The sequence below is a fragment of the Zonotrichia leucophrys genome, chromosome 4, assembly GCF_028769735.1.
Source record: "Zonotrichia leucophrys gambelii isolate GWCS_2022_RI chromosome 4, RI_Zleu_2.0, whole genome shotgun sequence".
Classification (NCBI taxonomy): Eukaryota; Metazoa; Chordata; class Aves; order Passeriformes; family Passerellidae; genus Zonotrichia; species Zonotrichia leucophrys.
Genome location: NC_088173.1, coordinates 44,267,382 through 44,289,722, shown reverse-complemented (window position 1 = coordinate 44,289,722; position 22,341 = coordinate 44,267,382). Strand labels below are relative to the sequence as shown.

General features: G+C 47.2%; 1 protein-coding gene and 1 long non-coding RNA gene across 3 annotated transcripts in view; one reads left to right on the top strand and one right to left on the bottom strand.

Moving 5' to 3' along the window:
• ANTXR2 (ANTXR cell adhesion molecule 2) overlaps positions 1–22,341 on the top strand; it is a 76,605-nt gene that overhangs the window by 15,782 nt on the left and 38,482 nt on the right. For both annotated transcript variants that reach the window (XM_064711524.1, XM_064711525.1), the window contains exons 8-10: positions 7,685–7,745; positions 8,704–8,799; positions 11,469–11,538. In XM_064711524.1, the coding sequence (XP_064567594.1) occupies positions 7,685–7,745; positions 8,704–8,799; positions 11,469–11,538 (227 nt within the window). The remainder of the gene's footprint in view (positions 1–7,684; positions 7,746–8,703; positions 8,800–11,468; positions 11,539–22,341) is intronic.
• Positions 1,868–19,311, bottom strand: LOC135446936 (uncharacterized). The gene is made up of 4 exons (XR_010439937.1): positions 18,990–19,311; positions 9,167–9,247; positions 5,362–8,773; positions 1,868–4,761 (listed from the first exon to the last, which is right to left on the bottom strand). It is a non-coding gene; the product is annotated as an uncharacterized LOC135446936 (long non-coding RNA).

The following is a 22,341-nucleotide window of genomic DNA, read 5'->3' as shown; positions in this document are numbered from 1 at the left end:
TAGCCCAAACAACTTTTTTCCCTGTTATGGAAAGTAACAGTTTGTCTTGATTCCTAGTTACATTACTTGATAAGTAATGGTTTTAGGGTTGTTTTTAGCAATTTGGGGGTAAAGGTTCCGATGCTGTTAAAATACTCATCTCATGACCCGCAGTTTTGTCATCTCCATTTGCTTTCCTCGGTGGCTGCCAATGAGGTGCTGCTCAGCCTTGGTGTAATTAGAATATTCTCACTAACCTAACGCCGCGCCAGGCTTCTCTCGGGTGGTGATTTTATGCAAGACCATATGTCTCAGGGATTTTTTTCACTTAGATAGGGGACAGGGTAGCAGCCTTCCCCTTCCCCTCACTCTTTGTCCACGGCACTGCCAAGCTGTGTCAGGGAGCGGGCTGGGCTTGGCAGCGAGGTGTAGTCACAGGCACAGATGTTTGGCAGCAGAGAGAGGAAGGAGCCATGCGATATTAACTGCTGCAGTTCCTGCTCTCACTTTGTGGGAGAGAAGCACCAAAATGGTGTTTCCTTGAAAAGCATGTGTTTCATTCCAAGTCACCCTGAATTGATTGCCTTTCCTCTAGTGTGGGGTGGTCCTGCTGCCTCGTGCCTTTCTGCACAGATCAGCACTGGGGTGATAAATGACAGAGCTTGCTTGAACACAGCAGAGGCATGTGATGTGAAACCAATGCTAGAAAGAGTGAAAGGCTGCACTTTGGAAACAGTTAGTTTCAGGGAGTTCAAACATTAATTGCTATATGGACAGTTGGTCTGTCCAGAGCCTAAGGTGGGCTGCGAAGGTGCTTCTCACTTAAAAAGTCTGATAAAGGTTTTTTTGAGTGTAATCACAAAAATCAAGAGCTCTACTTAAATTTATTTCCTCTTGTAACCTACTCTAGATCTTTTCTTTTTAAAAACCTAATTCTGCCACACTGCGGCAGGGGGAGGGGGGCACAAGTCCTGTTTCCATAAAAAAAGTAACAGCTCATGAATGAGAAATCTGTAACAATGCCAGCCTACATACGCCTTATATTCTTCATCACCCTCATTTCACACACTTTGACTTTACATGCCATAAGAGTCACTGAATTCAGTACAAAAAATCCTGCCCAATGCACAGTCAGCATTTCATTCTCTAGAACAAAACCAGTGAGTCCAGCAAACCAGTTATACACCTCGTGCTTTACTTCTCTTTCCTTTTTACTGTCTTAGTGGTAGTGGAAAAAAAAAGGTTTGAATTAAAAAGAAAAAAAAGGAAGCAAGCTGCCAGTAATACTTCTAAGTGACTCATAGAAAAACAAACATACATGGAAACATGGGGTAAGCCCAGGTCCTGCTGCAGCCAATTGGAAGGAACGAAACAGAATAGTTGTAGGAACTGAGCCAAGCACCTGGGTGAGCTCAATTGGACACAGTTAACCCAGCTGCCTTCACCATCCATTGCTCTGAGGAGCTCCACAGCCCTGAGCTGGGATGGGGCTCCAGAAGGCATTGACTCACCAGAGAATGGCCTCGCTCAGGAGCAGTGTTCCATAGGCTGGGACAGCCTTCCCCAGCTCTGATCTGGGCTTCTGGACCCCGTCGGCACGCCCTGCTCCACCTGTGTAGGCAGGAGCCCTGCTGTTCCCTACCATTTAAATAGCTGCCTCCACACCCAGTGGCATTTCTGAGCAGCTAAACTGGGAGCCCAACGGTGCAGGCAGTTCCTCACCAAGAAAAGGCCCACAGCTGGCAGTCATTGAGGCTTGGCCTGCATGCACAGATCCAGCTGAGGCATGGAATGCTCAACACAGATTTAAACACTCTTTATGTTATCAGGGCCCTCTCAGACATCACCTTCCATTACTGCCCCCCACTTGCCATACCTTTATGACACTGACAATCCATGTGTTGCAGTGACAAGTACATGAGATATATGCTTACCACTGTCTTGAAATATGCATCCTGATGAGAGATGCCGCTCTTGATGAGGCTGGTTTTGTGGTTACCTGAGGGAGGAGCTTGGCAGAGTACAAGAGGAAAGCACATCCTCATGGCCTGTCATACCATCAACAGTGCTTAGTTTCTAGCTCTGTTTTCCTTGAGTTTACAATTTTGTTCACCAGCTGTTCTGCTTGTAGCATCCCTAGAGAAAATTACAGACTCCACGTTTGGGAGGGAGAGAGGAAAGAAAAGGAATCTCCACAGGAAAGAGCTGCAGGCAATAGTAGCTGAGGCTGCTGTGCAAGGGTGCTTTCAGGGCTGTGCTGCCATCTCTGGCTGGCAGTGTGTCCATGGACTGCACTCCAGGATGCCTTCATGTGCCCACCAGGGGATAAAGCTGCAGGGGTGTTAGCTGTGCACACACAAAGTGTGAAAGCCATCCTGTTGTGCTCTCGGATTTTGCACAAGCCTTGCCATACAGCAGTAGAACAAAGATGAGCTTGTAAAGGTCAACATTTTCTCTTCTTTCAAAACAGGTTCTGAAAATAGCAAGTTGGATGCATTTGCTCTGTTACGGGACATTGGCTTGGTTCAGGAGACTCAGGCTGCCTTTCCCCAAAAATCACAGCAGCCTGATTTGTGGTCAGCTTACGGTGAGCACTGATGTAAACAGAGGTGCAAGTTTGAATGGATCCACAGGGAGGAAAGGCCACTGGTAACCCTAGAAATCCTTATTTATTCAGAGTTGTTAGCATGCCAGATCTGACCAGAATGTGTCAGCAGCTGACTCCTTCCAGCAGTTCCTGGTTATTCTGACCTCTGTCCCAGGAAGCAAATGCTTTACACAGCCATAGAGCACTTTCAAGACTTCGAACCATTACAGTGGTTCAGTGAAGAATCCAGCTGTGATGATGACTACCCAAACCCTGAATGCAGTTTACAGTTCTGGGCAGGAACAGATGCCATGCAAGTTATGATTTATGGTGCTGCCTGCTGCCAAAAACTTTTGAACTGCATACAGGGCTAAATGAAACTGAGCAAGGTTGCAAGACAAATTGACGCTTAGCGTATTTTGTTAATTGTGTCTGTATGGTTGGGCTGCTCATGGCTTGTTACTAGTGCATTGTTCTCACTATTCCATGGAACACAACCTTCATTAGTGTTCTGGAAGGGAAAGTTGTTTGTGTAACACTTTGCCGCCTGGTACAGCTCTGTTCCACAGCATGTGCTGAGGGAATGGCAGGCTAAATACTCAAAAAGCTGCAGGAGCCATCCTGCTTTGCTGTTAAACACTGAGAACTTGTAAGAGGCAGCAGTGAGGGTGAAAAGAGAGTCCAGGCAGAGCCACGCCTGGTCTGTGACAGGCTAAAGAGGTCTTGGAAGGTCCAGAAAGCACATTTTCCACAAGAAGAAATGTTGCATAAAGTAGGGGAAAGATCTCTGGCAAGGCAGAATTGATAAACAGAGGTGGAGTTTACAAAGACCATGAGCAGTGGAGAGCTTGGTGTCAGCCTGTTAGTTGGCTGCCTTTGTGCAGTGTGCTGCAGGGACATCTGCCCTTTCAGTGCTGATGTCAGAATTTGGGTGTGGGGTGTTGCTGCAGCTGGGGGCTGACAACACCCCGGTGTGCGGTCAGTGCAGACACCTGCAGGTCAGAAACAGGCAGAGTTTCTCCAACAGCTGTGGTGGGAGGAAATGTGTTAGTAATGACAGAAATAGCAGAAATACTGCTTCAGAAACAGTGCACTGAAGTTTCTGTGAGCCTTCAGAAACCTTCTAGTGAGAAGCACGTAGAAAGCCATGAGGACAGATGTGGATTTTAAGTATTCCTTAACAATCAGGAAAGTCTGGGAAAAATGCACTAGGTGAAAATGGGGTCACATGGAAAAGCTGGTAAAGCTTTTGGTAATGGTAAGTGGACCTGATAAATGAACTTCATACAACTGTTTTAGGAAGATTGACATGTATGCTTACTTGTAAGCCACTGAAATAGCCTGGAGACAGGTGGTTTAAAGCTCCACAGCCACAGTTGGGATGGCCATGGTGTTCCCAGAGGAGCTGGGCAGCCCAACAGCTGATTGACAGGCGACCCTGTCAGCAAAGAAAAGCTTGTTTGGGCAGGTAGGGCCCAAGGCGTACCAGCAAGCTTGCATCGAGGGTGAGTTGGCTTGAGAGTGTCCCCAGGTATCTTGGGTGCCTCTCTTCTGGTAGCTTGTACTCTCAGAAGTGTTCTGAAATGATCAACTTGCTTTACTGAGAGATGCCATAGGAACTGCACAGGGTTCACTCAGGAGCTGTAAGAAGGGATTTTACTGAAGGAGTGGTGGGAGGCTGCCCTGCCTGCATCCATCAGAGTCAGTGTGGAGCACAAGCTGCATTTGTGCCACTGGTTCTGGCTGCTCTCAGAACTGGCCCTAAAAAACACCAGGGTTTAAAACATAAGATCCTTGGTTGCTGCTGCTGCAGTAGTGTGGCAGCAATGTAACAAGTCCTCAACATGGAGAAGCTACAGAATCATTTCCTCAGCAGTCTGTTGTGTTGCTTTTGGACAAGAGGATGTCTCATTTTTGTACAGTCCAAGAACAGAACTGCGATGCCTTCTCCTGTCCCAGCAGCCACACCTTTGTTAACGAGTCACAGCTGTGGCCACTTCACCTGATAGACTGGGCTTGCAGCTGGCACCATTCCCACACTGCACAGGTCGCCTCAGGAGGCACTGAACACCCTCCAGTCTTAGCACAGCTCTCCACTGCTGAAGCTGCAGGACAGCAGGACAAAGGCTGACAGGTTTCTACTCTATTTTGCACTTGGGGTTGTTGGAAATTGGTTCTCTCTGGTAAAGCCAGGCCTGTGAGGAGGAGGGGGAGGGCAGGGAATGAGAGAAAAGCCTTTGTGAGCCTGGGAGCAGAGGACCTCTGGAGACAAAGTGGATGACATCAATTCTCAGAATCTCTCCTTGCATGCTGTTAAAATAAGGCAATTTGTCTTATTTGAATTTATGTCAGCAGAGTGCTTAACTATCCTATCCAAGGATGGCCTTATAAAGTTATTATTTCAACTTTTCTTGTGGGCAGTAGGTTTCTAAATAATTAATTTTAAGTGTCTTGGATTATCCTGAACTGGAAAAGAGGGAGCATTGTATAGATTTTTGTGGAGTTTTTTTTTGGTCTTGCTGACTTTGCAGCCCAGATTTCCACATCAGGATAGTTTAAAGTTAGTTTTATATTCTAAAGGACAGGGGTGTGAAGGCACGTTAAATAATGCACATGGATCATAAGGAAAATGGGTAAAATACCTTCACATGATTTCTCCCCAAGGGAAAAAAACTTTCTATTGGAGTGCTGGAGTGCACTGTGCTGGTTGGGAGGAATAGCTTGCGTGGAAAGGGAGAAAAGATTGAAACAGGTAGAAAACAATGGGAACGATGAAAGGTGTTAAGTTTCTGTACCTTCTCCTAAGATGTGCAAATACGTTCATTTCCCCCACACATGAAAGCACATGTGGCAATTGCTGTATTGAAAATATCCTCAGTTTCCCATGGTGGTGGCAGAATCCTTGTCAGCCAAACCCTACCCAGGGCTGGTGCTCAGGACAGCTGGTGGGCTTGGACCTGCAGAGAGTGTGATGGCTTCTGTTTAACTCTGGGGAAGCTCAGTTCTGAGCAGTGTTTCAGTGTTGCTTAGGGGGAGTGTTAAGGAGAACCCAGAGAGCCAGCAGAGGTTAAGCAAAGAGCCGGATCTATGAGCTTCTGATGGGCTCCACCTGAATCCACTCAGTCCTTGAGGGGAGGGGCTTTTAGGGACAAGGCACATTACCATTATCTTCCCCCTCCCCCCCCCCCAAGTGTGGACTATCAGGAGGCTTTTTGAAGGATAGCAAACAACCTGACAAACTTACAAAGCCAAATTTGAGTAGTCTCAGAGGTTTTTTCACCCCAATAGAAGATTTGTCTGGGGGGGAATGGTAGAATTAGGCCGCCAACCTTGCAAAGAGATGGTCTCTAAACAGTACAGCTTGCTTAAGCTAAGCAAAGGACAGCAGTGAATAATTACGAAAAATTATTGTTGAAGCAGTTATTTCTAGAGCAGTATTAACATCTGGTATTTTCTGCTTTAGCCAAGAGCATGCATGAAAATGGATTCCATGCAGGAAGTCAGTGTATCCTGACCCTTGCATTGAAATTTGGTTTTTTCGTGATTTGTCATCATTTTAGCTACACCGTATTTCAGCTCAATTGGAGTTGTCATGTCTGCCCCTCCCAGTTTGTTCCTAAATCCAAAGGTAGTTAAATATATCCAGGTAGGTTTTTTCCTGATTTATATTGCATTTGGAAGCACAGTGTTAGAAAATTCACCCTGGGATGTAATGAAACCAGAGAACTACTGATTTGCAAGGGAAGTCCCACACTGTCTTTCCCTCTCCCCAACCTCCAGGTCATACCAGTGACCTTTCCTCAAACACTGGGCAAATGGGGCCAGGACAGGGGTTGGAAAGTTCTCCCTCTAAAAACAAAATTACCAAATTCTGTGCCAACTGCTCAATCTGTGCTTCACATAAAACTGGCATCTAGTCTCAGCTTCACTTGAGCTATTTATCTGACTCTTCAGTGAAAACAACTGAACACGCTTTTACAGCAAAGGAATAAAACGCTATACAAAATATTCCCCAGCCCCCAGCCAAGCCACGGATAACTTCTCTCCACACTGCAATAGGAATCAAGAGGCTAAAGCCCTTTTTTGGAAGCAAGATCCTCAGCTAATGTGAACTGCTTGGCTTGCAGTGAACTCTGGGCTACATTCTTTCCTAAGATCTCTGTTGCTGCATCTCATTCAAATGCACGTCTCCATTTTTTAAAATACCACTTAATTTTTAACATGGGTTTTAAAGCACTAAAAGATGAATTTGTGCATAACAGTTTGTGGGGAGAGTGGCAACATGGGAAGTGTTCAGCGAGGCTTCTCTCTTTCTTGGAGCTTGGCGTGCTTCTTGTCAGAACAGTGCCCGCATGATTGTTTCTGCTGGGCCTGGGTATGTAGCAACAGAAACCACTGGGAAACAGCACAGAGTGTAAGGAGTCCTACTGAGAGGAAGGCAGGAGTTGAGAGTAAGACAGAGGGACATGCCTAGGAAGTCAGGGCAGCTCAGCAGCAGGCACACACCTGGCAAGTGGAGCTAGAGAGGGGACAGTAACAGGACTCTCTGCTGTGCACGTGATTGCAGGGAGCTGAACTGATGCCACAGAATGTTTAGGAATGACTGCTAAAAACACCACATACAGCAGGGAGAGCTGAAGTGAGATTCCTGTCCAAGGGCAGGCAGTGCAGTCAGGAACACCGCTGTCACTCTGCCTCACCACGCAGGGCAAGGTGCCAGCACCAGCAATAACGTGCACTTGGCTGGCCCAGGCTTCATTGTTGGAACACCGCTTTTCACTGGATTAGGTTTTGGATCAGGCTCCTTGTGATTCATTTTTGGCTTAAACATTAGGATTGAGGTGCATGGAAAATCAGGATAGGGATCTGGACATCGTTATATTTCAAAGGTACTCCAGGGTTTAACAAACTAATCCAAGCCTTAGGCACTGCTAGACTTGACTGTGCAGGTGTGCAAGAGCTGCTCATGCTCCAGGGAGTGTCCTGCAAAGTCAGACTTAGCAAACCAAACCTGTAGCTCTATGTGTGTTCTATGGAAAAGCATTTGTTTTAAACTAAGATTGCTCATTGAAGTAGTGCTATGAAACCTATTTGTGACTATTTCCTCCTTTGCAATAGGTTTTGAAACAATCCTGCACTGAGATTTTATATTTGGAGCCATCCAGTGTCTGTGTAGGAGGTAAGATTTTATAATTTTAATATTCTGTTCCATTATTATAGGACTGTGATTTCCCCCTATTTTATGCAAAGGAATAAAGCATTTCTAACTTAAGTCCTCAAGTTAAAGAAACATGAGATTTCTGTGTTGCCTTCTTGTTCTCCTCAGAAGAGCTGTCCACCAGGGCCTCCTTCCATACCTTGTGTAATGCAGGTGGAGGTTGGAGAGCATTTATCTGCCCCTCTCCCATGAGTCTGCTCTGCACTTGTGTCAAATCTGCCCCAAAATCTGTGGAGTGTAAGAACAAAGCACGTGACTGCATTTTTGGGCAGCAACAGAAATATATTAATGAAATAGAAGAGCTGCACAGAATTTTAAGGCCTTGTCTTCTTTCTAAGCTTCATAATCCACACATAGTTGGAGATCCATCAAAATAACGTAGTTGCTAAACATTACTTGGATATTTTTGTGAAAACGTGGATGCTCTGGATGAAGTCAGCAGCGCTGGTAAAAAACCTCTTCACTCCTCCTCTGCACAGCTCACAGAGAGCATGGCCCTTGGGCAACTTGCAGAGAAATAGTACTAAGGAGAAATGTTTTCTTCATCTGGTACCTCAAGTGAGCCTGATCTGGTTTGGGGAGTCTTCTTCTTGTTCTGAGTCCCCTATTTCTCATTTCTCATTCACCAAGAAACTGTGTCTTACTGTGCAGCTGAGCCCCAGATCACGCTGATAGCCTGAATCTACTTCCGGTTTCAGAGGGCTGTCTCAATAGAGATTTGGGAACAAATCGTACCTCTGCCAATTTATAAGGAGAATTCAGTACAAAGGTTCAGGAAAAAGGAGATCTCACTAAGTTGGAAGCATTAATTATGTTGTGCTTTGTTTATTGCAGACTAAGCGAAGTTGCCCTGGTCTAAGTGCAGCTTTCTGCAGTGCACTGCAGTTTGGTGATCTTGTGTGTTTGCTTTCCCCTCCAGAGGAGTTTCAGGTTGTTCTCAGAGGAAGCGGCTTAACTCTCGGTGGGAGAAGCGACAGTGTGACCTGTACCTATCAAGTGAACGGAACAACAATCCGTAAGTGCAGGCATTTGCCATCTCCTGCCTCTGTAGTCCTGCAGTTACCTCAGCTCATAACAACTCAAAGAGAAAAATAGCCAAGAGGAGGAGAGCAGGAAAGCTCTGAGGATTAGTAAAGGGGGGAAAGGCTGTTTCACACTCTGCTCAGTGGTTTCAATTTGCTACCAGGTGCCGTCAGCTGTGAGCGGTGTTGGCAACCCCCTCACTGTGGGCATTAGCATGGTGAGAAGTGTTTGGCTCCTGATGTTTGGGCAAGCAGATGTTTGCTGATGAACCAACCTGTGGCTGCAGTGTACTGACTGAGGTCCCTTTCTGCAGTGAATCCTGGCCAAGACATCTCATTGCAATTCCCAGAGGCACTTACCTTGTTTTTTGCAAGGTCTCTGCCGGTCCTGGGTGGTGTGCCAGGTGTGCTGTGGGGTTCAGGGGCTCGTCAGTCCTCCTCCTGCAGCAGCACAGATAAAGGCCAGGTCAGAGCAGTGGTGTATTTTGTCATGGTCCATGAGCTCTGTCTGCCCAGCATCAGGGCTGGCTGCAGCCATAGCACAAAGCAGTTCTGTTTCAGATGGTGACCACCACACCTTGTACTGGCACTTTCCTCTAGCTTATATGCGACTTGGCTTTTTGTATCCAAAAGCTCAAATGGATGGCTAGGATACGTACATCAAACCCCTAGCTCTGAACAGAATTCCATAGAAGCCAGCTAGACTGGAAAAAAAACCAAAAAAGAAGTTGAAGGAAAATCTACAACTGATTTTTTCCCTGCCTACTGTCTGATTTCTATATTAGCCTGTCTTAAATTCCTTCACAATCGAATTTGGTTTTCCAGTGCACTTTCTTCCTTACCCTGGATATTGTATATAATGGAGTGGGTTGCCAGTTTCTCCTGCCTGTTAAATACCTACAATAATTTGGCAGAATAACAGGGTAACCCAGTAGTTCTGGATGCAGGCAGCCTGTGTAAGTCAATTCGCTTGTATAAATTCCCCTTCAGTTTCCATTACAATTGTCACCTCTGCTTCCCATTGCCCACAAACACTTGCTACCATCTGATGTGAGAATTGCCAACTACAGCTCTGGGCTGCTTGTTTTTTCTTGGCTTCAGAAAGGGGTGTGCTGAAGCACATGAGGGTAGGGGAATGGCACAGTGATGTATTGATTACAAAAACACAATCTGCTCTATGGGGTCTTGCCAGGGCCTGCTACATCCCCCTGGTCCATGTCTTCAGCAATGGACAACAGCAAGCTGCTGGGGAGCAGTACAGGAAGAAAGCAGGAACATTTCAAGTGGGACATTCCAGGTGGTCCTTCCCACAGCACATGAGGTCATTCTCTACAGCTCTGTGCTGGATTCTGAATGCCTGCTTCAGAGGAAGCCTAAAGGGGTCCAGTGGAGCCAGGATGAACAGGAAGACAGGGAGGGCACTTGGAGCAGTAGCAGAGGAAGGAGATGGTCTCAAGAGAAGGACAGCCATTCTCATGTCATTGCAGTCTCCTCTGCATAAGACTGGCCCTCTGCAGAACCCTCAGTATGTGAGGGCACTCGGGCAAGGATCTGCTGGTGTTGGAGCTGCCCTCAGTGAGAGCCTGGGCTCTCTCTGGGACCAGCCTCTGAGCACACCCTTACTGTGTCAGCTCCCCTGCTTTTAAAGGATGCATTTGGCATCTTCCTCGTTCTGCATTTATAAAGAACCATTACCAAATGCTAGAAAGGAAACCTGCCAAATGGAGCTGTGGGATAGAAAAATAATCTATGAAACATACCATTAAGACAAAAACATATGGCAATGTGCTAATCCCTCTTCCCCACCTCACAACTAGCCCCAAATCTAGGCCAAGCAGTCAGTGCAGATTATAGCACATATGAAAAGCTCATTTATGCCAACTGCTCCTCCTTCAGCTGCCCCTGAACTGCTTGTCTGTCTGCCTGTTCCTGAAATGCAGGACAGAGCCATCTCCAAGTTGATCTGGCAGATCAGTTATCTGCTCTCACCCCACAGTCAGGAAATAGTCCTTGCATAGAAATCATCAGTCCTGCCATGGGGAAGTTCAGGCTGATGGCTCTGCACACAGGAGCTGGATTTTCCCCAGCTTACCCAACATGTGAGGCAAAAAAGCTCCATCCTCCCCTCCTCACATCTGAAGAACAGAAATGCTGTACTGGCCACAAGGCTCTACAAATAAGTGCTTCATGTGCTCTACAGATAGGTGCTTTGTAAGTGTAAGAGGTTTGCCAATCACACAGACTGAAAAGCAGAAGAAACACTGGAGAAAAACACTGAAGTCACAGCTAATAAAACAGTCCTGCAATGCAACAACAGGAATGGAGCCAACTAGAAACAAACGTTCATCTTCCAGCTACCAGGAAACTACTAATAGTGTTCTCACTCTCCACAAAGAGGGTGTTGATTCTAGGCAGCGTTCTCTCTGGAAGAGCATGAGCTGACTCGAGTAGCTCCAATAAGCACTGTAACGTGGGCTCACCTGACATTTACAGCCGGCTCTGGGGCTCCCTGTTCCTTACCTTGGGCCTGCCTTGCTGCCAGTTTCAGCCAGGACAGACTAGCAAGGAGCATGGGAATGGAGGGAGCTCACGGCACGTTCATGTGGCAGCTCCTCACTTAAGCTGCACAGCATAGTAAGCTCGTGTGATTTTTGTTTTTCAGATGAAAGGCCTAAAACAGTAGAATCTGATTTTTTGCTCTGCCCTGCACCGATCCTGTACAAAAGTGGCCAGTAAGTACTGAACCAAAAACCAGCACATGTTTTGCTGGAATTTGGCACCATTATAGCTGACATTAACTGGGAGGGGTTTGGCTGAAGGCAATATTTGGTTGCTTTTACAGGGGGTGGTTTGTTGCTGCATTTTTCCTCCCATTCTTGTGTTATTTCCCTGGTGTATATGCCAGCTTTGGAGTGGACTTAGAGTAGTCATCTGTGACCAAACCCATTTGGACAATGCCTTAAAAATGAATATTCAGCCAGTTTATGAAATCCTGAAAAGATCTGGCTTGTCATAACTTCTATGCAGATTAGCTGTTTTAACAGGGCATAATATGCTCTCGTCCAGATCATCTCCAGGCCCACTGTTAAAAAGATGACATTACCACTGACACTTACAAGCTATTATTAAAATTAGGTGTCAGGACATGTATCCCTGCTCCACACATCCTGATCCAGTGAGTTAACAGCTCCAGCACTGGGGCTAAACTGCAGCTCTGGCCTTATTCTCAGTGTCACCGGCCAGGACTGCACATTACTTCTGGCCCTTGGAGAATTAATCCTTCCCTACTCCTCTCCAACTCAAAGGTGCCTCAGGGCCTTATGATCACTTGGGCTTCATTGTGCACATTTCTGAAGACCCTAGGCTAATCTGAAATCAGAAGACTGCACATCAGATCTGGGTCCTGTGGGAAGGGCCAAGGCTGTTGGCTTCCTCCCTGCTTGTCAAGTAGTTATTCCCAGAGACTTACTAGGCATGAGGCTAGTGCTAATCCAATGGGAAGCATAGCAGTTCTGCATTGGCCTTGATCTGTGGCACTTCAGGAGCTGAAGAGGTAAGCGTGTTGTATAGATGGCTGGTCTGTAGCTACATTTCTGACTTGAGCAACAATCGGCCGCCTCAGTTGTGCTGTCAGATGGACAGCAAAGCTCCAGAAGCACATCTGGTTTGTGTGTTGGACAGCAGGCAGGGGGAGGGAAGCTGGAAAGCCATGGAGCAAGAACGTTCAATGCCTGGCCCCAGTGGGGTGGCTGGGGCCAGAGGGTGTGCCTCCCGAGCTGTGTCATGGCTGGCTGGGAGAGCAGGCACAGAGCAGAGCTACATGCAGAGCAGAGGGAGGGTGAGAGATTCAATACTGATCTGTCTCCTGATGCTGCTTTTCACATGGCTGTGTGACAAATGCATCTTGTGCCACGTGCAGCAGGGTGTCAGTCCCCTGTGCCTGCTGAGCGGCCTGTGCATCCCACAGTGCTGCAGCTCTGCAGCCTCTGGCTCAGCTAAAAGCAGTCAGCACCACCACAGTTGTAAGTGAACTGATTTTGTCATCAGGACAATGCCAGTCAGTCAGGTTTAAACCCCTCCTCCCCAGGCCAGGTATTTCAGGGCAGTTACTGTACAACAGAAGAGGAGTAGCAAACCACATACACTCCCAGTATGAAGCATGCATGACATACAATCCCAGTATGAAGCTCCCCAGAAGGTGAGGCTGTAAAGGCTTTTCCAGAGTGCATAAACAGCCACTTGTCCCAGAGTGCATAAACAGCCAGTCCTGCCAAAGGCATGTGAAGTGTGTGACATGTCTGCATAGGTAAAGCCATGGAAGTTATTGTTGCACATGCTGCATTTTTCCTTACACTGTGGAGTGGTACTGAAGCAGACAACTGCCACCCTGGAACTGCGATGTCGATCATGCACCTCAGCACAATGCAGTTGGAGTTCTACAGGTTCACAGGAAAACACCTTTTCCCAAGTTACCATGTGAAACACAGTTCCCTGGCATACTATTGAAAGAGTTGGAGCTCTGCCCCAGAGCTGAGCAGTTTACTGTGCAGAAGACTGACAGCTATGAAAGATACGTACGTACTTGAACTCTTGACTTCCCATTGGCACAGCCTAGACTAGTGCTGGATATCTCCCAGTAATTCCTCATGTAGTGGAGCTAATATTAGTCACTAATGTAGCAACAACCGCTCTGTTCTTTTCTAGTGCTCTTTTGGGTGGATTTAAGAGAACACAAGCAGTCTGAGTTAGCTGCAGATTTAAAAGCCACACAGCAAGCTTAGTTTCTGGGTGAACAGTCAAGACTCATGTAACAGGTTTCATTGTATTTTTCCCTAATTGGAGACACTTCTTGTTGCCTGATGAATTAGCAGTTTTCACATGCAGAGCAATACTAAGCTGTTTGAAACAGATAAAATGCCAAAGTATTCAGGATGTTGGGTTGGTGAGCCCGTACTCTCCTGGAATTGGGCCATGGTGTGTTTCTGCTTCCTTCCCAGCTGTTGGCTGCATTGAGTCTGGAGCTTCCCAAGTGCCAGCTTTAGATTAAACCAAGCATTTTTTTCAGTCTGCTTTTCCACAGTACCCTGTAGCAGATGGATGTATCATCCTTAGGTTGGGTGACAACATGACTGTGCTGCCTGTGCCATTTAAAATCCCTTCTTGTCATGCTGCTTCTAAAGTGCAAAATTCTATAGTCTGCTTACAAACCCAGCCCACTTACAAGGCTCCCGATCAGCTAACGGCTGACAATTATTCACAATTTTCACACAAGCACCCCATGCCTTATAAAACACGTTACAAATTTGAAATAAAGCAGAAAGGGAAAGTACACATACACCTGGCAGGAAGGTGAGGAGGCTAACCCAGGTTGAATTGCTTTGAGAGATCAGCTCTGCACTGTGATGGCAGATGCTACAACACAGTCAAGCTGGTTAGTAAACAGAACTCTGATTCTACTGCACTGCCCATTTAAAAGTCACGTTTTGAAGGGCTCAGAATATTTTGAGAAAATCAGTTCCCCTTTTCAGCAGAGACTTGGATTTGTTGTCCTGCCACAGCTTGAGAGAATCAAACCAAGCCAGAGGTGGCTGTGACGTCTCCCTTACTGTACATCTTCCTGTAGCCATTGTGCCTCCGAGGGCAATCAGAGCCCTTGTCTCTTTCAAGAGACTGCTCATGATCACTAGCCCTGAACACTAGTATGGGAAAAACTGTGATATTTACAAGTCTACATTCCCTGCTAGTTTCACTTCTGCTCTCTCACTGCCCTAAGCTCTGTGAGTTTGCATTCAGAACAATCTGTCTGTAGGCTTGGCTTCACTTCCAGCTGGCTTCTGCTTGGGTGAGCCATTGGTGAAACCCCTTGTGCCTTGCATGGAAATGCTAGTGGGAAAACCAACATTTCTTGCACTGCCTGAACACTTACAGATTTGCTTTTATTAGGTGAGTGGGTGACAATAACTGCAGTTCAAACTAGCACAACCAAACACTGCTTTACTGGAATGCTTCTACTGAATAGTTATGAGACTACTACTTATCTCAGTCTATTTGAGCTCTCATTTCTCACTGGAATATCACAATAACATTTTGGTTCTGATGGTGCCTACTGAAAACATCCAATCTTGTGCAGACTCGCTTCTAAGCCAGGCAAGAACGGATGGATGTAGGCTAGGCAGTGGATTATTCAAACTGAACCAACAGGCTGAGGAATTGTCATTTTTCTTAAATTAGTTCAGGGAACTACAGAAGGCTGTTTTTTCATGCAGCTGCAGTGCTGGCCAGCTTCCATCTTTGTGCATCCTGCACTTGAACTCAGGTTTTGCTGGGACAGGAGAATGCAGCACCCTTCTCCTTGGGCTCAGAAGCTAAAGGAACAACACAGCCAAAAAAGAAAAATCCCAGCCTAAACCTGAGTGTAAGTGAAATTTCTCACAGGTACCTCAGCTTGCATGCCAAGGTAGGACAGTCCACACTGCTGCTATTAATGACCTTATTTGCCCTCTCTTCAAACCCTGCTGTCTTCAGCTTCCATTTATCGCTTCCTACATCCTGTCCAACACAAACAGCTGGTGGCACTTAAAGAGCAAAGATTCAATAGGAGTTATTTGCTGGGTGGTAGGAAGGAAAATGACTGTATTGCCAAATTCTCGGTTACCTGCAGTTTGCAAGGAGCTGATGGAGTCTGGGGCAGCTTGCTTGGCACAAAGCACACAGCATTGCAGGAGGTAATCTGCAAAATGAGGTTACCCCCCACATGCCTCACATAGCTCTAGGGGCTCTAGGATTTCTAGGTGCAACATGTTTCCATGACTGGAACAGGGCTATCTTGAATCTTGCTTCCCATTTTCTAAGTGCCATTTTTATTAATACTAGCACCAGATTTAAGGGGAAGAGCATGGACACATGAAAGCAAACAGACACAGCAGAAGATGAACGGATTGTGGGCTCCATCCTTCAGATGACCTCACTGGGTTTCTAGACAGCTGTCCCTTTGGAGAGCAGCTGGAAGGTGCTGTATGGAACGGCAGGCTTCTAACCAGTGATCCTGACTATTCCCAGTACCCAAAGATAGATCCTCTTCTGCCCTGACTCCGTGCACTGCTGCCTGTGACCTGGGAGTCAGGAACTGACCAACTGCTTTTGTGTCTCGCATCTTGAGGAACCAAAACCCGTTCCCTTAGGACAGTGGTGGTCCCAAATCCATTGCGCAGGCAGGATGCCAAGCAAGCACTTGCATCCCCAGGCACATACCCAGTACACGCAGCAGCAGGGAAGCCAATCTTTGCAAATTTGACTTAACTATACCAAGGAATAATTTTTTCCACTGTTACTTCCCTTTTCTTCCCCATCAGCTGCAGCCTCTTAAGTCTCACTGCTTCCTCCCCTGTGCCACTGTGCTGGCAGCATGGATACGTGCTCAGCTAAGGCATTACCTGTACACTCCATTCATTAAGACCCTGTGGACCCCTTTCACACATTTATTTCTTGCTGCAGCTCCTTTATGGAATTGGTAGTTTTCCCCTCCTGTTTCCTGTGCTTGATAAAGGCACTCAGGAAGTAAAAGCAGTGTCAAAGAAGCGATGCTTTGTAAGGTGACTGATGGTGACTATGTTTGCCTAATTAACTTGTGGCTAATAATTGTAAGCCATTAAGTAGCTAGTTAGTACATGCTCCGAATAAACACATCTGGTGCTGCCCTGAGTGGAGGCTGTGGCTGTGTGTGGGTGACAGATGTGCTGTTTCCCCAGCGCTCCCTTTTCCATGCCGAGCAGCACGGCAGTGCCGCAGCCAGAGCCAGGCAGCCTCGCGGCAGCTGTGTACTTCCCCGAGTGGCTCCAGGGACTTGTGTCTCCTCTCCTCAGCTGCCCAGCCACTGCAGCCTGCTCTGGTGCCTCAGAGCCGGCGAGCAGCTCCAAGGAACACCCTTCCCAATAGCTTAGAGACTCCTGCCTGCTGGGCTGAAAGGCAGCAGGAAAAGGGGATAAAGTGTCAGGCCACCCGAGGAGCACAGAGTTTAGAATTCCCTAGCCCTGCAGACTGATCTCTTACTGACCAGCGGGCACTGGGAATGATCACGCTTTGCTGTGTCACTGCCTGGAACTGCTGGGCTGGACTTGGAACAACCGTCCAGGGTGGGAAGAGTCCTCCCGTGGAGGACAAAAGCCTACTCCTTTCTATGGGCAGTTACTGCCTAGGTTGGCAGAGCTCATAACTCTCATCAGTCTTCGAAACGAGAACAGCTAGGATCAGTTCCATGCAGGAGAGACCCTTTCTTCCACTGAGACTGTTGCCTGATTTTTCAGGTCTTGGCTTTTTATGGTGGGGCTGTTTAAAATTGGGTGTTTTCCAGACAGAGGAAGGAGTTATGACAATGAAGTAAACAAGCAGCAGAATATTTTGCAAGAGGCTAATTTGCCAGGAATTACGCCTTAAAAATGAGACTTAAGTTCTAAGTTACCAAGGGGTAAGTTAAGGTTTATTCCTAGTTCTGAGGGCACAGAAACCTTGATTACATTGTAACTGCCCCATAATGTCCCACACAAGCTGTCATTAGAGCTAGAGCTGCAGGCCCAGCCCATGACCTCTGTTTTGTCAGACACCAACAATAGCACAGCTGCCCCTGCCTGGCTGGGATCTCAGACCTGCCATTTGGCACGAGGAACAGAGCAAATTGGATAAATACACATAAACACATTGGGAAGGGAGAGAAAACAGAACAGAATGAACCAGAGCACCAACCCACAACTTGTTTGATAGGGATGATTTAAGTAGGCATATGGTATAGTTAAATGTGCTTTCAAAAACATTGGCCTGATTCTTCAAGCAAACACAAAATAAATATCTGAATAGCATGCGAGCCAATCCGGCACCATTAATGATCTCAGAGGATGCACTCTGGTGCTGGGGCTGACACACTGACATTCCCACACCAAGTGCCAGTGCCTCATGTTAGCATGGCACAGTTGTACTTCCCTCTAACAGAGCAAGCCTCAAAAGCAAGCAGGCCACGAGTTTGTAATTACACCTGACCTAGCAGCCAGTGTCACACCTTACTGGCCCAGTGCTGGCAGCACAGCCCAGCCACACCTCTCCCAGCTGGATGCATCCAGCAGTCCCACTGCCCTCACACACATGTAACTCTGGAACTTGCTGGGTGCTCACCCAACACCCCTCTGCAACACCAGGTTACCTGGTACCTCAGGCACACCTGCAGGTTACACCTCACCTTTATCTCACCCTGTTCTACCACATGGACAAACAACAGGAGTAACCTGAGACAGCCTGTCTTACCACAAAGTCCAAACTCACATTCAAAAGATGCCCCTGACAACCCCCCAGGCATTTCACCCACAAATATTGAAGTACACAAATCTCCGTGATTTCCAGTGCACACAGGTACACACACATGTCATCACTTGTTTGGTCAGACAAGGCCAGAACTTAGTCAGGGTCATGGAATTGTGAAAGACATCTCTTAGCCTGTCTGAACAAGTGCTGAGAAAGGTGTGTGGAACTTAAGTGAGTTTTCTGATAACATGGAGGTGAATGGCTGAAAACCACAGTGAGGAGAGCTGTTGCTTACTATGACTTCCTTTACTACTGTTATTTTTGTTTTGTCACTTTTCTTCTGCTGAGAAAGGTAAAAATTTAGAAAAGCTGTTGTCAGCAAAGGCAGAGTGTTTGCAAGCTGCAGCTCAGTCTCACATGTCTTTCAGGGTCACTCAGGAAAGGATTAATATGCTGTGGCTGTGTTGAGGATTTCTGTTGTCTAACTAACAAGTGACACTGAGCTCTTTCTGTAGTGCTGTTCACTCAGTACCCTTAGCACAGCCTTTGTGGCAATGCAGACAGGGGTGTCATTTGGCCACAGACTGAATTACTCACTGATGTAAGGGGCAGTGCTTGTGCTGAGTGCTGAGCCACTCAAGAGCTTGGCAGCTGGTGTCAGCATGCAGGCATGGGTTAAAGGACCAATTTTCCAAGCCTCATCCTCAGTCTGAAACCTACATGCTGGCTACATACCACTTGGAAAAAAGCATTGTTCACAGACAAGGGGACCAATTAAAAGGAGAATTCTGTAAGATTGGCAAGTTAAGAGGCAGCTTGTTGACTAAAATATTTCCCATTCCACATAACACTGGTCACTAGTGTGAGAAGGCAAAAGCACAAAGAGCCCAGTTACCTCTCAGAAGCCAGCTGTCCTTTGAGATGCTCTGAACAGAGGAGAGCAGGCAGCCTGCTGCTGCTGCAGGAGTTCCCAACCCCCAGGATGAATTCTGGGCTCTCTCAGCTGCTCAGTCCTCTTCCAGCCTTGCCAGCAGCTCTCTGATGTGGGAGTTGCAGCCATTCCCATCACCAGCCAAAAAGGAAGCCCCTTTTGACTTTCTGCTGCTCAGCAATTGGTAGGATGCCAGCTCCAGGTCAGGCTGTTTTCACCTGTTCACTGTTGTTTTCAGCATTGCAGAGCCCCTGTGCTCAGGTGAAGGCAATAGCCCCAAATTGCTGCTGTGCCCATGGCCAGTCCAGACCTGGGCAGGATATTGGCATTACCCCTCATTGCAAACAGCTGGGCTTTCCCTGCAGCCCTGGGCAGGCAGCCAGGGGGTCAAGAACTGCTCCCACCTGCACCGATTCTTCCTGTGGCAAACTCAGTGAGGTGAAGTGTTTAATGTAGGCATTGTCTTTTATTTCCCTACACAACATTTTGTTCCCACAAAAATAAGAGACAGTATGGTTTCCAGTGTCTGGTGCTCCCATGGGACATCGTTCTCATGTGTCTGGTGCTCACGTGAGTCAACCTCCCCTCTCCAGAATAGCCAGGGAAATCAACTCAGGTGGGGGGGAAGCAAGAAACAGGGCTGGAGTAGGCTTAATGTCTGTCATAAATATTAACTTCTGCAAATATTTTAGAAATACATTTAGTCTGACACAATTAGGGTATAATGGGACCTATTCACAGATGGAAACATCCTCAATGAATTGTACAGGCTAACAGGCCCCTCAGCCATATGGATGTGGTGTTAAGATCAGTTGTAATTTCTGGCGCAGTCCTTCATGTCCCTCCTAGGGCACGCAGTGTTCCCAGAGCATTAGCGAGGACTGCGTGAGCAGAACTAAGTGCTGCACATCCAGCAGTGGCCATAGGATCCCGAGCTGAATTAATGGTCTACTTTAACAGAATAATGACGTTTCATACCCTGCTACTGCAGGTTCCCATGATTCCACAAGATCAGATCTAGTTCCTTGCTGCTTTCCAGTTCTCTCACATTCCCTAGGAGTTCTCAGCAGTGAAAGTTTGTGTCTTGTTCTGTGGAAAGTCAAGCCCGGACATGTGGACATGTGGCTGGAAAAGCTAGAGCGTTTTGAGCTAACAAGAGGGAGTCCTAAAGAACCATCATCTGAATTTATATCAGTGCTAAGCTACACCAAGAAGGGCAGGGGGATGAGTTTCTACTCATTCTTTACCAGAATCCCCAAACACCATAATGAATTCCAGGATGAGTGGGTCTCGCTATCCTCAAGAAAATACTCAGTGCTCCTTTTTGTGCCTGTGTGTGTGATGGGAGGAAAACACCTCTGCCCACTTCTGCCAACTGCAGGCCATGTTCTGCCCCCAGCATAGTTCCCACTGAATGAATGATTCCCTGGGCACAGCTGGCCTGTGGCATAGTGGCACTGCACCAAACAGGACAGGCAGGGCTGGAACCCTGCTCCAGGAGAGCTGTCCCTGTCCTTGTGCAGCTGGAGTTGCTGGTGGAAATCCTTTCCTCTGTGTTGCCTCCTCCTGGGGCTGGGATGAGTCCCTGGATGCATCATTGTGGTCCAAGAGTGTTTGTTAGCAGAGCCCAGGGAATGACTGGGTCAGGGAGAATGGAGGGGTAAATGTTAATTGCACCCCAGCAATCAGTCCCCAAAGATATCAGAGTGAGGTTGGTCAAATGGAGCCTGTATTATAAAGCTGTCCATTATTTCATGAAGGCAGAGTTGGAAGGGAAAGTGCCCTTTAAATACACAGACCTATTTTTTGCCTTCCTCCTATGTACAGCATTTTTGCTATTTTAGTGCAGGCATTTGATTCTGAAGTACCTTTGTCACCATAATTTTAGTAACTTTTTGAGCAGTTGCCAGTTTAATTTTCAGTGCGTGAAAATTGGAGGTGAATTATTTATTACTTACAGCAAATGTCTTTCACAATTGTATTTAATTTTTTCATCTTTTTTAATGGGTCATAAAATGGCAGTCTTTTAGTAGCTTCCCATAAAGTAAGGAGCAAATGAATACTTTGCAAATAGGTTACCGTGGATGGAAATGTCAGCTGTATTTCACAGGGAATGGGAGGCTTTAGACCAGAGTTGCACGGACATATGGCGCTGGGCCACATCCCTCTGCTGTCACAATAAACCAGCAGTGGGCATGAGGGAAGGAATTGCAACTGTTTGGTCTCCTCAAGTTACATTTTTGGGTAAATTGTGTATTAGGATGGGCAGTGGGCCAGGACCGAGGCAGCTTCAAGTTGCAAGAGTCTTGTGGTTACCTTTGGTCAGAAATCAGAACATTTTTAAAAAGCTCTTTTCAGACTTAAGTTTTCCAGGATTGGTTCCCATCCAGAAAGTGATATTGCACAGACAAAGGATAGGAAAATCCCTTCCACGTGGAGGAAGGGCCGTGAACTGTAAATGGAAGGCAGTTTTTCCTAGTGCAGTGAGGCGGGTTGGAAGTACAGACTGCTGGGAAGGTGCACACGTTAGGGCTGGGGTAGAGGCAGAGCAGTGGGGTTTGTGCTGCACACCACTGTCACTACTCCTGCTCCTTTGCCAGCTCTCTGCTTCCACCTTGCTCAGGTGCGGTGTCAGGAGGGAGCAGAGGATGGGAATGAGCACCCTGCCTCAAAGGCACTGTCTGTGGGCACTGCTGGGCTTGTGAGGAGGCGTGAGCAGGGCGCCGCTGCCTTTCCCTGGAGCCTGGCCTGCGGGACGGCCCCAGGGGGCTGCGGCAACAACACTGCCCGACTCTAGAGGGGGTTCATTTGAGGTGCCCTGAGGACATATCTCACTCTGTGGCAGCTTTCCAGAACTCAGCCCTCAGCTGAGATCTGTGCTGGGACAAAACTAGTACAGCCTCACCCTTCTCTGGTGAACCAGGGCTGTGTCCCTGGCTGCAGGGACAGGAATGTTCTCTTGACTGGGCTGTTCTGAGCTCCACGGAGAGACTCAGCCCTCACACAGCAGTGACAGTCACCAGTGGGAAGAGCAGGGACCCGAGAAATGGGATGGCTGCTGCTTGTCATTTTCATCTCAGTTTCGGCAGAATGCCGAGCTGAAAGCCTCACACACGTGGCTGGTTGCTGGTAAACACTGGGATGTGTTTGTGTATGTGTCTGTCTCCGAGCCATGTGTGAAGGAGCAGCAGAAACAGGACACCTCTTTCTGGGACTCTCTGTTTAGGGGGCAGTGTTTGTATGAATCACAAGTACCCACAGCCCAGCAAACAGGTGGCTGCTCAAGAAATGAAAGGACGTACTGAGTATCCCCAAC